This window comes from Pipistrellus kuhlii, unplaced genomic scaffold (assembly GCF_014108245.1).
Source record: "Pipistrellus kuhlii isolate mPipKuh1 unplaced genomic scaffold, mPipKuh1.p scaffold_m20_p_43, whole genome shotgun sequence".
NCBI classification, from domain to species: Eukaryota; Metazoa; Chordata; class Mammalia; order Chiroptera; family Vespertilionidae; genus Pipistrellus; species Pipistrellus kuhlii.
This window is the reverse complement of record NW_023425544.1, coordinates 589,952-605,169: the sequence shown is the minus strand read 5'-3', so window position 1 is coordinate 605,169 and position 15,218 is coordinate 589,952. Positions and strand designations below refer to the sequence as shown.

Below are 15,218 nucleotides of genomic sequence, written 5' to 3'. Positions count from 1 at the left end.
GGTGCTCAGTTCTGGCAATTACAGGTCGGAGCTTCAAAAGCATGTAGCAAACCTGGCTAATGGCTGGCCTGGGGGAACTGGCCAAGCAGGCCGAGCGTGGCCGGGTGGGCAGCCTAGGAGAGGTCCTGGAGCGGGGAGCCCTGGCGTGGCCGCCCGTCCTGCGGGCTTCCCTTCCCGGAGGACCGCCGTCCAGGCCGCCGTGGCTGCCGGTGCCATTGCAGCCCGTGGCCGGCCGGCCTGCCCGGTCAGGTGGAAAGCGCCCCATTCAAACCGCGCGGGCCAATCAGCGCGCGGCGCGCCGCCGGTTCAAACGCGCGTCTGGGTCCAGCCCCGCAGGGCCCCGGGCTCCCGCCTCCGAGACACCGGCTGCGCGGGGGGCGGGGAGCCCGCTGCCTCGGTGACCGCGGACAACACAGACGCCTCCGGTTACCGGCGGTCCGGCCGGGCCTGCGGCCGCGGCCATGGAGCACTCCCTGCACCGCGTCTCCCTGGGCAGCCGGCGCGCGCAGCCGGGCTGGTCCTTCTACCTCTCCACCTTCGGTAAGTGCCGGCTGCACCTGGCGCCCCGCGGGGCGCCCCGGAAGGGCGCTCGTGGTGAAAGGTGAGGCTGGGAGCAGGCGATCCTTCCACGGGGGGCACCTTCTCCGGCCCCTTCCCCCTGAGGTTGCCCAGGAGGGGCGCAGGCGCAGCCTCAGGCGGGGCAGCCGCTGGGCACCACCTGCTGCCCGGCCACAGTGCCAAGTGCATTTGGTTCTGCCTCACTTGGCAGGAATAATCAGACCCCAGTTCATCTCTCAGAGGCCCAGGTTGTCGCCACCTGAGTTCCCATTCGTAAGCAGCTCAGGGTTTAATCAAGGCCTTGCTACTACATCTCCAGGGTCTTCTGGGGGGTCAGCCCAGCGGCTCCTGGGGGCTCCCCCGGGAAGCTACACTACAGTGTGGCTGTGCTCTGATGTCTGACCCACAGCAGAGGCGCGAGCTTTCTCTCCTCAGGCGTGACCAGGCTTTGGACAGGGGCATAGGGCTGTCCTAGGGGCTGAGGGTGAAAAGACAGGAGCAGATGGCTGCTGTTCCCCAGTCTCCCGGGTAACTGGACAAACCTGGCCTTCCAGGTAGCTGTGGGAAAGATGGCAGCCCTGTCCTGGTATGCAGCTCTCCATTGGTTTCCTCTGATTCTGCAGCTCCTGGTGGAGAGGGTGCTGTGTTTCCCCTGTGAAGACTTGAGATCCAGAAAGAGGGAGGTTGCCCTGTGAGCCAGTGACAGAGCTGGTACCTGAGCACAGGCCTTCCGGGACCTTCTACACTTTTCTGGATGAAGGTTGGGGCAATTACTGCACCATGGCTGCACTTGGCTCAGAATTCAAAGACAGAGCACCCAAGGAGCCAGTCCTTCTCTCTGATCTCAAGCTACCTGGCCGCACACTTGGCTCTTCTCAGCCTGCCTTTTCCTCCAGGAGCAGAAGAAGTGATGGAAACACAGTGTCTTGGCCCTAGAAATGGCCTGTGGTTTGGCCCCCTGGACCTCACTGGTCCAGCTGGTGGAGGATAACTAGGTTAACTAACTAGCCACCATCTGTTGAGCACTTATCATGTGTCATGCCTTGTACCAAGTCCTTTACCTGCATGATCTCATTTAGTCCTTCCAACTCTTGGAGGCAAATCCTATTAACCTGACTGGGATGTGGTTAATGAACATCCAGGATGATCTGAGTTGGTGGGCCAGGAAAGTATCCGAGGGCTGTGTCCTGATTAAAAAAGTAAAACTATGTGTTTTCTTCTGTATGAACATGGCAAGTTGCATTCATGATTGAGAACTTAGTGGAAAGAACCACCTGTAACCTGACCTCCCAGAAAAAAAGCCATTGTTAACGTGTTGGCGATTAACGTGTATCCTCCCAGACTTCTTTCTCTGTGTGTATGGGGGAAGCTGTGTCTAATTTTAACAAAATCGAGGTCATATTGTAAATACAGTTTTGCAGCCCATTTCTTTTTCTTACTGGTATGCTGTAACTAAAATTGACTGGCATCCGTCCCCATGCTTCTTTTTTTTAAAAAAAAATATATTTTTATTGATTTTTTACAGAGAGGAAGAGAGGATAGAGAGTTAGAAACATCAATGATAGAGAATCATTGACCAGCTGCCTCTTGCACACCCACTACTAGGGATATGCCCGCAACCAAGGTACATGCCCTTGACCAGAATCGAACCTGGGACCTTTCAGTCCGCAGGCTGACGCTCTATCCTCTGAGCCAAACCTGTTTTGGCCGTCCCCGTGCTTCTATGGAATGAATCTCCCAGCAGATCTAGGCAGCTGGGGAGGGTCTAGCCCAGCAGGGAGGGGTGCCCTGCCCAGCCATGGCCTCGGGGCTGGGTCAGATGGGTAACAGGGAAGGTTCCTACTGTGAGTGACTGGTCTGAGTGTGCAGGGGGCAGGCGGGAACCATGTGTGCAGTCTCCTCTCCAATCTCTCCAGGGACACGGAGTGACACTGGAGAAGTTCTCCCCTGTTTCCTGACGCAATGACTCTGTTTCCATGACAAAAGCCACCCCTTTTCCAGGCGGCTGGCTTTCTTCATGATCTTGGCTTGACTACTCACGAGTGGAGATTCAGATCAGTGGATACTAACCTGGCCAGTTATCAGAATCAACTGGGGAGCCTGTTCAGATAACACAGATTCCTAGGATCCTCCCCCAGAGATCCCGGTGCACTAGTCTGGGGTGGAGCCCGAGGATCTAAAATGTAAAAAAGCCACAGAAGCACTTTGGCGATCAGGCAAGTGTGGAAGCTACGGATTCAGAGTCAGTGTGAGTCGTCAACATGGACTCCCTTAACGGGAAAACCACGGCTAAGATTTCCTCTGTTCCCTGCCTTTACCCAGCCTGGCAGGTAGCCCAGCTAGCCTGGCTCTGTCCTGAATGAACCAGATGAAGGTACCACCTCGCTGGTAGTTTCCTGAGCAAAAGTATGTAAAGGGAACTACATTTCCAGTTTCTCTGGAACCATGGGGACAATATATATTATTGATTTCAGAGAGGGAGAGGAAAAGAGAGATAGAAACATCCATGATGAGAGAGAATCATTGATTGGCTGCCTCCTGCACACCCCCTACTGGGGATCAAGCCTGTAACCTGGGCATGTGCCCTTGACCGGCTAGGGCTGTGGTATAAGTGGCTTATATACTGGGGTGCACCCTCAGGAGTATAAACCCTTGCTCCCCAATAAGGTCATGTTCAGGTAATGTTAATTGGCCCTTCACGGCCTTCTCAGGAGGTGACCTGGCTTCGGGTGGGTGGAGAGTATAAACTGGGGCTAGAACCCATCTACTCCAGAGGGGTTTTTATTTATGAGACAATGCAATTTGAAGAAGCCATTCTAGGTGTAAAACAGTTATTTTCCCCCTTTTATATCTATAATCCTTTTATATCTTTTAATAACATAAAAAATAACTGATTTACACCTAGGATTATATCTTTTAATGCTATTAGTATATTTGCTAATATGCTCTTAAAAGTCTCAATAGCTTTATTGAGATATAACTTATATACAATTAACTCATTTAAAGCGTACAATTAAATGGGTTTTGGTATATTTGTAGAGTTGTGTAACCATTACCACAGTCAAGTTTAGGACATTTTTAACACTCCAAAAAGAAACATTGTACCCTTCAGTTTATTACCCCTAATTTCCAGTTTCCCCCTCTTGGACAATCCTAAACAATCACTAATCTACTTTCTGTCTGGACATATGAGCCAATTCCAGACATTTCATATAAATAGGATTGTATATAGTTTTTTTTTGTGTGTGACTGCCTTCTTTCATTCAGCATAATATTTTTAAGATCCACTCATGTTTCGCAGCACTTTTTGCTGCAAAAAGCTTTCTTGTTTCATTTGGTCCAGCGCATGGAAGAGGCTTCAGGGTGGCTAAAAGAATGGCTATTAGTTTCGGGAAGAGGCTCAGGTAAAAGCCAGACACCAGGGGATGCAGAGGGGCCCCTCAGAGGCCTCGGGCTCCAGAGGCTCCTGGTCGTGCTGGAGGGGGAGCCTTGGAAGAGAGACTCGCCCAGTCCAGCCTGGGGGCCGACCAGCCCGTGATGGTGGTCAGGTGGTCGCCCATCTTCTTGATGAGTTTCACCTGCTAACCCCCCCCCCCCCCGAAGTGGTTCCCCAGGAAGTCACAGGGATGGGGTAGAACCAGGGCCTGCAGCTCCAAAGGGGCCTGGTTCGGGCTCCTCTCTAAGGCCAGGGCGGCCTCCAGGGCAGCCTGAGTTTTGCCCGCTCATCCTGGGGAGGCTTCAGCGTGTCCTGGAAGTGAATGCGGCCACCGCGCTTGTTTTGCAATGTTAAGAGATGCTCAGCGCCTTCGCCCTTCTTCTCCACCCCATGCCCTCGAGAGCCACATCTTCTGGGTCAACATAGAAGCCCAGAGAGAGGAGGTGTGCGAAGCCCGCAGAGGCCGGCTGGCCAGGCAGGCGACTGCAGCCTCCACCTGGTGGAATAATTCTGACGAATTTGGGAGCTCATGTTTGTTCAGCAATAAGGAGTTAAGGTACAGGGAAAAAGCAAACAAACAAACCGGTGTGTTGGCTGGTCCTCGGAGGTGGTTTTGAAGGTGGTGACAGCATAAGGTGCAGGAGAGTGGCCGGAAGCTGGAAAGGGCGTCCGTGGGTCTGTTCTGTCCAAACACTGGTGAAGCACGAGGCAGATCCGGACCACAGAGGGAATTCTCATTCATGTCTTTATGTCTGAATAATATTCCATTGTATAGGTAGACCACATTTTGTTTGTTCATTCATTAGTTGGTGGACATTTGGATTATTTCTTTCTTTTGGCTGTTATGAATAATGTTCTTTTTATAGCTGTACACAATTTCGTGTGGACAAATGTTTTCAGTTCTTTTGGGTACATACCTACGGTGTTTCCCTGAAAATAAGACAACCTCCGAAACTAAGACCTAGCGCATGGAAAGATAAGACATCTTCTGAAAATAAGATCTAGCGCAACTTTGGGAGAAAAAAATTAATATAAGACACTGTCTTATTTTCGGGAAAACAGGTTAGGTGTAGAATGGTGACTGGGTCAAATGGTAACTCTAGGTTTACCTGTTTGAGGAACTGCCAAACTCATTTCCAAAGCGGATGCACCATTTTACATTCTCATCAGCAGTGTCTGAGGTCTTTGATTTCTCCAACCTCACCAACACCTGCTATTAACTGGCTTTGATTCTAGCAATCCTGTGGGTATAAAGTGGTATCTCCTTGTGGTTTTGATTTGCATTTCCCTGACGATCAGTGATACTGAACAGCTTTCATATACTTATTGGCTATTTGTATATCTTCTTTGGAGAAAAGTTTGATTAGATCCTTTGTCCATTTTTTAAACTGGGCTATTTGCCTTCTAATTGTGGGGTTTTGACAGTTCTTTATATATTCTAGATACAAGTTCCTTTTCCAGAAGCCTCGTGTTTGATGCTATGTAGCTTTCTTTTTTAAAATATATTTTATCGATTTTTTACAGAGAGAAAGGGGAGGGATAGAGAGTTAGAAACATCGATGAGAGAGAAACATGCATCACCTGCCTCCTGAACACTTCCCACTGAGGATGTGCCCGCAACCAAGGGACATGTCCTTGACTGGAGTCGAACCTGGGACCCTTCAGTCTGTAGGCCGATGCCCTATCCACTGAGCATCCAAACCAGTTAGGGCGATAAGTAGCTTTCTTTTCTTTTTATTCTGTTCAAAATATTTTCCAATTTTCATAGTCATTTTTTCTTGAACCTTTGGGTTATTTAGAAGTATATTTCTTAATTTCCAAAAATTGGGGATTTTCTAGTAATCTTTTTATTCATTATCTTATACAAGATTTTGCTCAAAAAACATGCTCTGCAACCTTTCAGTCTTTTGATGGCTCAGCACATGGTCAGTTTTCAGGAATGTTCCGTATGTACTTGAAAAGATCTGCAGTGGGTGGATGTAGGGCTCTTTGTAGATGTCAGCTTTAGGTCAAGTTTGATAATTATGTTGTTCAAATATTTTATTTTCTTTCCGGCCTCCCCCTCCCCCACATTTGTTCTCTCAGTTACCGAGAGAGACATGTTAAAATTCCTACTATAATTGTCTGTCTATTTCTCATTATAGTTCTGTCAGTTTTTCTTTGATATATTTTGAAGAAATATTAAGAGCACACAAACTTAGAATTATTATCTTTCTGGTGAATTGAGGCTTTTATTATAACGAAGCCTTTTATTATTATGAAGTCTTTTATTGTTGTGAACTTTTTTATTTCTCGTGGAGATAACTTTTACTTTTACTGACATGAACATAGCCACCCAGCCTTCTTTTGTCTCATAAATGCTTGGCATCTTTTTCCATCCTGTTTCTCCCGGTCTTTCTGTTTCTCTGTGTTTCGGTGTGCTGTGTCTATTACGGAGCTTTTCTTTTTCTTCTTAAATGTAGACCTGAGATGATTATCTTCCTTCAAAAAGGTCTTTCTTTTCTTCTCTCAGGTGCTTGAGGTCGCTAGCAATCTGGAATAATCTTAGTTGAATGTTAGGGATGGAGACTGTTTGAAGTTGAGCTGCGATCCTTTGAGAAACTATATCTCATCTTGGCTAATTCTGTTCCTGAGGAGCAAGCCGTTATGGTTCCAGTCCAAAAGTGGGGGCTCAGAAGGACCCCACCTCTGGGCAGGCCCTGATCTCCAACTCCTGTTCCTTGAGTCCCAAGCCTGGGGAGAAAGTGGGAACTTGTGAAGGGCTTGACTAGCTGGTACCTGGAGCAGCTGAAGGTCCCTTCTCCTAGTGATTTATTTTTCTAGACTTGGGTACATTCCTTGGAGCCTGCCCTCTCTTCGGCCTTCTCTTGGCTTCTTGAGCAAAGCTGTGGCACATTGTCTGGTGCCTGATGGCTCTCTCTGCTCCTGAACCCCTGAGTTGCATTGGCAGATGCAGTGGTGCATCATAGGGGGCTGAGAGTGTTCTAGATGGCATGCACAGTCCACAGGAAACAGTGCTGGAGTTGGCACAGAGTTCTAGTCTTCACTTTCTGGCTTGGCCCACCCTGGTCACTCTGGGCCCAGGCCCAGGGCAAGTAGCCTTCCTTTGCTGGGCATGCCAAATGAGAAGTTCAGGAGCCTCAGAGATTTCCACCCCCCGCCTCACCCAAGGATATATTTTCATTGATTTGGGAGAGAGAGAGAGAGAGAGAGAGAGAGAGACAGAGGTGAGAAACATTGATTAGTTGCCTCCTATGCATGCCCTGACTGGAGATTGAACCACAACCTAGGTATGTGTTCTGTCCAGGAATCGAACTTGCATCCTTTTGGTGTATGGGACGAGGCTCCAACCAACTGAGCCACCCAGCCAGGGCAGGAGCCTCAGATGTTTGATGGAATTGGCTGTTGTGGGGAAGACAGAGGGGCCAGGCAAGGAGGAGGGAAGTGCTTCATTCTTCATCTTGCCCTTATCTATGCAGCTGGGATGGGCTAAGTAGGGTGTGCCCTGTCCTGGGGCTTGGAGCCTCCTGTGTTGGGTTTGGTTTTTCTGCTGTCACAGGGTGTAGAGACTTCCTGAAGAGACCTGCTTGTCAGGCCCTGAGGGGAGCTGCATGGAGAGATGCACACTCACCTGACTTCTGAGTCAGATTCACCCCAGGCCTGCCTCCTCTTCAGTCCCACCCTTGGCCTTGCCTAGGCCTCTGACCTAGCCCCGGGTTGTGAACTCCCAGAGGGCAGGCACTGGGCTGTTCAGATCTGCCTCCACTCCCTCAGGACTCCTGCAGGTGTCTGTTGTATGGAATCAGTGACCACTTGTGTGGGGAGAGTCCTCGATGCTGGTTTCTGGGGAAGGCCGGTGGTAGTAGGTGATAGGAGTGATCAGCACAGTGGTTCTCGTGCCTTTCGAAAGGCAAACATGTTGGGGCCAGAGCTGGCTTTGCACTGGTGACAGTTTCAGAAAAAATGTTTTGTGCTAAACATAGATGCCTTTGGGTTGATGAGATCCAACCGGTGATTGCTTGGCCTGTTGGTCTGTTTCCAACCTCCCTCTCCATCCCACACCAGATCGCACAGTTTTTGTAGGAGTTTCCCAGCGTTCAGGAGTCCCAAAGTGGTCATTGCTCAACCCTTGAGCTAATAATACCCTGGATTCTTGTGGCGCCTTTCATCCCGGGACCTCCTCACCCTCCAGTGTTATCTGATCCCCACACAGCTCAGAGCGTGCGATAACCCTGTCATTAATTAGCTCCACCTCGCTGCCCTGGACACGGAGGCTCTGAAAGAGGCTCTGAGAGAGGAGATTCGTTAGTGCGGGAACTAGAACAGGCCTCTCGGGCTTCTGAGATCAGTGTCCTGGGCAGGAGAGCAGCAGGGATTGCTGATGGGAGGAGATAGGAACCCACATCACTGGAGCGGGGATTGCTGGGCTTGTAGCTTGAACACCTTGAAGACGGAGGAGCAGGTGGTGGCCAGGCCACAGTGGTTGGTGGGTGACTGCAGAGTGATGAGGCATGAAGCTGCCTTCCTCCAACCAGCAATGAAGTTCGAGCCCAGTCACCATCCCAGTCCCCTGGGGGCAGGTTCAGGGACGGGCAGTGGATGGTGAGGGATGGCTCACACTGCCATGAGGAACGGTGGAAGGACATTAGCCTTTGGTCTAGAGGAGCGATCCCAGGCTGCAGAATGAGGTTCAGTCAGTGAAAATTACCGAGAAGCCACTTTTGGCTCAACAAAGATGGACAAGCAGAGCTATCTTAAAATCAAAAGGGTTCCCGCTTCAGGAAGTGAGCTCCTCGTCGCTGAAAGGGGTCGAGCAGAAGTAGGCGACTGTTAGCCAGCCTTGTCCTGGATGGAGCAGATGCCAGGGCTGTCAGGTGGACGTGCGGGGTGGCTGCAGGCTGGGAGGTCCTGCCTGCCCTCGTTGCCTCCACAATGGTGGGCTGAGTTCAGCAGCTTCTTGAGGCTCCCAGGAGGGTTTATTACACTAAGAGAATATCTTTCAACATGTCTTTGAGGAAGAAGAGCGTGGTCCTCTGTCCATGCTGGAGGGCCGCTGGGTGTCTGTGAGAGTAACCTGATATTTGTTTTGGGCTACCTTCTGAAGCAATGAGCTCCCTATCCCTAGAGCGGTGTGGAGTCGAGGCCGGAGAACCACAGCTGGAGGTATTGCAGGCGGGGCTCTGATGTGGGTGAAGAGGCTGTTCTAGGGGGTCCGGAGTGCCCTGACGACCCAGAGACTGTGTGGGGTTTTGAGTCATTTCACATGAACCAAAAACTGTTCCCGTCACTGTGACCCCACTTTTCACCCAATGAAACGAGGTGAAGTTGTTTCTGTTGTTATACCCTCAGGTCAGCTGAAGCTGTCGATCGATGCCCAGGACCGGGTTCTGCTGCTCCACAGTGAGTATGGTTACATGCCAGGTCCTGTGCCTCTCGGCCTCCTGCCTGGAGGAGGTGTTCCTATGGGCCAAGGCATCTTTTCTCACCTTTGTATAGTGTCCTTCCATGTGTCCATTGGAAAAAAAAGGACTCGTTCTAGACACCCTCCCCCGGTCCTGCCCTGGATGTGATGGAGTTCACACAGTGGGCTTGCGCCCTGGCAGGCGGGAGCTGCTCAACATCCCCTCGATGTCCCGACCCGCGGGACAACAACGGGGGGCACGCAGGAACCACCTAAGAGAAAGAATCAAACAAGGAACGCGAAAGAATGGAGGCAAGACAAGGTTCTGATCAAGCCTCGGTTTGATTCTCTGAAATGGCTGTATTTATACAGCAGAGACAAAGGGGGGCAGGGCCACCCATCAGAGGGGTCCCTGGCAGTGTCCATGGGGGAGGGTCAGGAAGGGGAAGTTGCAAAGATGTTAACATTCCAAGGTGCTACATTCCAAGGCTGGGCTATCTAGGGGGGGAGGGTCAGGAAGGGGAAGAGGCAGGAAGACAGGAGATGCTAAGCCCCAGGTTAATCTTATCTTCTGGCCAAGCCCTCAGGGCACCTCATAACTTCTGCTAGAAGGAACTTAATTCTAGAAGGAACTTAATTCTATTTCCTTAAGACTGAGTTGCTTGCCTCAACTCTGCTCGCTCCCAACATCTCCTCCCTTTGTCTTAATTGAAGGTGGGCCTTAACCGATTGGGGGAGTAGTGACCTGGTTCCTCCCGTGGGCTTCCCAGGCCCACCAGTGTTAGCGGCTCTTGGTATCTTTTGGGGAGGAGAGGCAGAGCCGATTGGATTTGTATTGATACCAACCTCTTTGGACCTTCCCTTGCAATGCTTTGCTCTCCTCCCTTTGTCTTAATTGAAGGTGGGCCTTAACCGATTGGGGGAGTAGTGACCTGGTTCCTCCCGTGGGCTTCCCAGGCCCACCAGTGTTAGCGGCTCTTGGTATCTTTTGGGGAGGAGAGGCAGAGCCGATTGGATTTGTATTGATACCAACCTCTTTGGACCTTCCCTTGCAATGCTTTGCTCTGCACCCATATCGGTACCCATACCTTTCTCCCAGTGAGGAGTAGGTAAGCATTCCTCTGGTCATCATGCTGTCCCCGCAGGGAGGGAGCAATGGTAAAGTTCAAAATCTTGCTCATGATCAGCTACGGCTAAACGGTGGTAATGTATCTGGATGGGTTTGGCCAAGATGCTGTCAATGTGTTGTTTTACAAAATCTGTTAACCTCCGAAAAGCCCAGGGGCCAAAGGATAGGATTAATATAAATTCTATGACAGAGACTAATTTACTTATTTTCTTGAAGGCCTTAAAAATTAACTTTTTAAAAAAGGTTCACTAGCATTTTGAAAACTATTTCTTATTATGGAAATGCGAATATTGTTGCTGGAATTAGCTTGAATTTCTTTCAAGAAGATTTTTTCACTGTTTTTCTCAGGAAAAAGAATCAGTTCTGGGTTTTTCATTTCTGTAGCTCTTGTAAAGAGTTAAGGCCAGTTCAAGACTTATCTAATATCCAAAATCGGACGTGCGCACATTTAGTCTTATACTAGCTTTCTCTTTACACATGTACAGATATCCCAGACGTATTTCTAAATTTTTAAAACTTTTTTATGGCGAGAAAGGAAATTTTTAATTTAATATACTAGGAGAGCAGGCTTCTATATTGGATCGCCTCATGTCTCTCCCTTCCCCCATATTCTGCTTACTTCAGGGGAAGCATCAGCAACAGATCTGGCTGAATTTCTTTTCATGCTTAAAAGATAGACAGATCTCAATTTTTTTCTTCCTTTTTGGCTTTCTGAAATAATAATTAATACCCAATTTGGTCAAGATTTGCATTTCCCTGTGAGTTTTCTTATAATTTTTAAACAAGGCGGTAGTTTCAGCAGTGGAGTTCCACTTATTACAGATTTTAAATTCCATACATATACTAAGATTCTAATTTCAACAAAAAACATTATTTTGTGATCACATAAACATATAGACTTCAACATTTACTCTAAAGAGCACTTTCATTTCTAAGATTCTTTTTTTCTCTAGCCTTAATTCCTCGTGTCTGAGGGGACTGGACTCCCTGAGCCCTTTTTCTAAGATTCTTTTTTCTTAACCCTTACTCCTCGCGTTCTGAGGGAAATCTTGACACCGTCAAGGAACATTTCATGACAACTTAAAGCATTCCCCATTATTGGTCGATTGGATGGCTCTCAAAGAGATTCCTTCTCCACGTAAGCCTCCGGGACGTATAAACCCCGTGCCAGGTCAGCTTGAATTTTCTCATCAACCCAGGAATTCAGGCGGAATTACTCTCTTTTCGACTCTACCCTTTACTCCCTTGCTTGCGTGAAACGGTCGGTAGGTATAATCCGCCTACACGGATCCTCACAGACAGGGAGACCCCGTTTGCCCTCCTCAGGCGCGCAGGTCTCCCGTGGTTGAGTCTGAAAGGTGAACGACCTTTTGTTCAAAGCAAGCTCAAGGTTTTAAGAGTAGATCTAATTGGAGAGGATTCTCGGCAAGAAAACCGGGAGACGGTACTAGTTCAAGTGAATCGGAGTTCTCACAGCCGGAAATGGGTACCTTTCACTCTTCCCCAGATCGGCAAGTGAGTGCTTATTAGTGGGCAGGAAGAAACCAACCGAGAGAACCAATAATAACAATCGAGCAAAAAAAAGGGGTGAAATGTTCTGAAATCTTGTTTGAAAAGTCATCTACCTACCTTTACTCCGATCTGTCTCACGGCGGGCGGACCGTGGTGATCCAGTGCTGAGTCTTCACTCGCGGGTCCTCGCGGCGACTCTGGGGGTGCCTGGCCAGGGCTTCTCCGGTAGACGTTCTCGCTAGAGATTCTCAGAAGTACCCCGAGTTGGGCGCCATTTTGTCCCGACCCGCGGGACAACAACGGGAGGCACGCAGGAACCACCTAAGAGAAAGAATCAAACAAGGAACGCGAAAGAATGGAGGCAAGACAAGGTTCTGATCAAGCCTCGGTTTGATTCTCTGAAATGGCTGTATTTATACAGCAGAGACAAAGGGGGGCAGGGCCGCCCATCAGAGGGGTCCCTGGCAGTGTCCATGGGGGAGGGTCAGGAAGGGGAAGTTGCAAAGATGTTAACATTCCAAGGTGCTACATTCCAAGGCTGGGCTATCTAGGGGGGGAGGGTCAGGAAGGGGAAGAGGCAGGAAGACAGGAGATGCTAAGCCCCAGGTTAATCTTATCTTCTGGCCAAGCCCTCAGGGCACCGAATAACTTCTGCTAGAAGGAACTTAATTCTATTTCCTTAAGACTGAGTTGCTTGCCTCAACTCTGCTCGCTCCCAACACCTCGACCCCAGGGGAGCAGGGCCACAGAGGGGCCTTCCCAGCCTCCCTCTCTGCTGAGTGACCTTAAGCAAGCTCAGTCTTCTCATGTGTCAAATGGCAGCAACAATAGTACCTATCTCATCGGCTGTTGTGAGGATTCACTTGGGACAGTGCCCAGTATGTAAGCTGTATTTTATTTTTTTAAAATATATATTTCTTTATTGATTTCAGAGAGGAAGGAGATTTCAGAGAAGGGGAGAGAGAGAGAAACATCCATGATAAGAGAGAATCATTGATCAGCTTCCTTCTGCATGCCCCCTCCTGGGGATCGAGCTCACAACCCAGGCATGTGCCCTTGGCTGGAATTGAACCTGGGACCCTTCAGTCTGCAGGCCTACTCTCTATCTATTGAGCCAAGGGCTGTAAGCTGTATTTTAGTGTTTGCTAAATCAGATAGAAAACCAGGAATTCCAAAAACAACCACTGAGCAGTGGCTCTGTGCTAGGGGCGGGACACCAAAGGGAAGCACCGATTCCTGGGGAGGCGGTGCTAATAGGATGGCCGGGAAGACCTGACAATGGGGGTGATGGCCACACTGTATCCTGAAGGAAGAACAGGTCTAAGCCAGGCAGAAGGGAGCAGGCAGGCCGGGCATTCAATATGACGCAGGGGGAGCAGCAAGTGCAAGGAGATCAGCGAGAAGACCGTGCATTTGAAGGACTGTCTGATGTAACTGGGGCTGGAACAGGAACGGGTAGAGGGAGTGAGCCAGCCAGGGCCACGTGATGAAGGTCTTATGTACCACCCCGAGGGTTTCACACATTTCCTGTCCATGTATCTCTTTGTTCATCCTTCTGCCCAGCACACAAATAGTAATCAAGCTCCTGTTATTATCCCCTTTACTTGGGCTCTTCTGTCTGGCCCAGCAGGCCCTGCCTCTCTCCCTAGCTTCCCAGGCTCCTGCTGCTAAAGCCACCCTCCATCCCCTTTTCTGTGCAGTGACGTGTCATTCCCTTGAAGGCATCATGCTTTCTAATGGCAAAGGCACAGAAAGCATTAGAAAGCATAATGCCTTGTGTCTGTTCCTTGTGTCTGGAATAGCCTGCCTTCTTTTTTGAACTTCTTTAGAAAAATCACTCTCTATAGAATTGTCTCCCTGAAACCTAAATTAACCAATGTCACCCCAATAAATTGGATTAAAAAAAAATGACTCCCTCTTCCTCTGATTTTGTAAGACCTATGCCTGCCTTCACCATCCTGGAGACTTGGGGAGGAATCACCTCCTGGGCTGTTTGTTGCTTCCTCCCCTGTGTCCTCCTCACAGCCCTGACTGCCCTGTGTTACCGTGGTCTTCTCCTCGGCTCTGGGAGTGCATCCCCTGAGTGCCAGAATGACCCAGAGCTCAGCGTGCCGGGATCCTGGCCTCAGGGACCACACCCTTGAGGGGAAGGATGCATGCAGGAATAGTAACTAGGATACCAGGAAGCATAAACCAGCAGGCGCCTGGAATCCTGGGGTCTTGGCCTTGGGGGGGGCCCTAGGTGAAGTTCCCAAGGACCAGCCGAGGGGGGCCCTTTGCCCGCCAGAGCCTGGCTCCAGCTGTGCAAACAGTTTTTGCAGAATGCGTGTTGGCCTCCGGCGCTTCGTTTGTCCTGCACAGTTTGCTTTGGCTTCCCCCCAGCCAAAGGCCTTCATCCCGTCCAGCTCGTTGCCCTCTCTCCGCTGGTTTCCCAGGCCTCAGGCCTCAGGCTCAGGCCTAGGGAGCTTATCTGAGCCAAAGCCCAGGGTTCCATCAAAACCGAACACAGAAGAAAATAGAAAAGAGACTCAGCTTCTGTCAGGTCCGCTGTCAGATCTCTGCAGACCTCAGGCCAACAGGCCGTGCTTGCTTTCATAACCAGCCCTGAACCCCACCCTCACGCATCCCTTGCCTTTACTTATTATTCTTTTCTTCAACAAACATTTGTTGAGCAGTTTTTTTTTTTTTTTACTTGCCAGGTATTCTCTTAACCACTTTTGACACATTAATTCATTTAATCAGCACCACTACCCAGTCCAGTGAGTAGTATGATCACACACCCATTTTTAAAATATGGCAAATTCATTCCTAGAGAGAGGAAGCTACTTGCTTGGGCTGACGTGGCTAGTCAGTGGCAGGGCTTGGGGTCCATCCTCAGGCCTGTTGACCTCTGGACCCAGACCTTCGCCTGTTGTGCTATACCGTCCGTCAGCCACGGCACAGACTATGGAGCACTGTGCGTTCTCCAGCGTAGCCCCTCCCTTCCCAGGACGCAGTCTTGTGTGGTGGAAGGAACCACTGGCCTAGGAATTAAGGAACATGGCTCTGTCACCCCACTGCTCTGTGATTTTGAACAAGTTTCTTACTGTCTTTTCCCTCCCTCCCCCCAGCCTCATCTTCCCCTTTCAATGAGGGTTGGACTCAATAAATTTTGTTCCCTTCCAGCTGTCAGAATCAGGAGG

General features: G+C 49.7%; 1 protein-coding gene across 3 annotated transcripts in view; it reads left to right on the top strand.

Moving 5' to 3' along the window:
* Nucleotides 1-321: 321 nt before the first annotated feature.
* The window catches only part of RGS3 (regulator of G protein signaling 3), a 113,409-nt gene continuing 98,512 nt past the window's right edge, over nt 322-15,218 (top strand). The window contains exons 1-2 of one of the 3 annotated variants that reach the window (XM_036411938.2): nt 322-540; nt 9,344-9,394. In XM_036411938.2, coding sequence (XP_036267831.1) covers nt 462-540; nt 9,344-9,394 — 130 coding nt within the window. In that variant the 5' untranslated portion in view covers nt 322-461. The remainder of the gene's footprint in view (nt 541-9,343; nt 9,395-15,218) is intronic. The other 2 variants (XM_036411934.2, XM_036411935.2) reach the window with 2 other exon arrangements.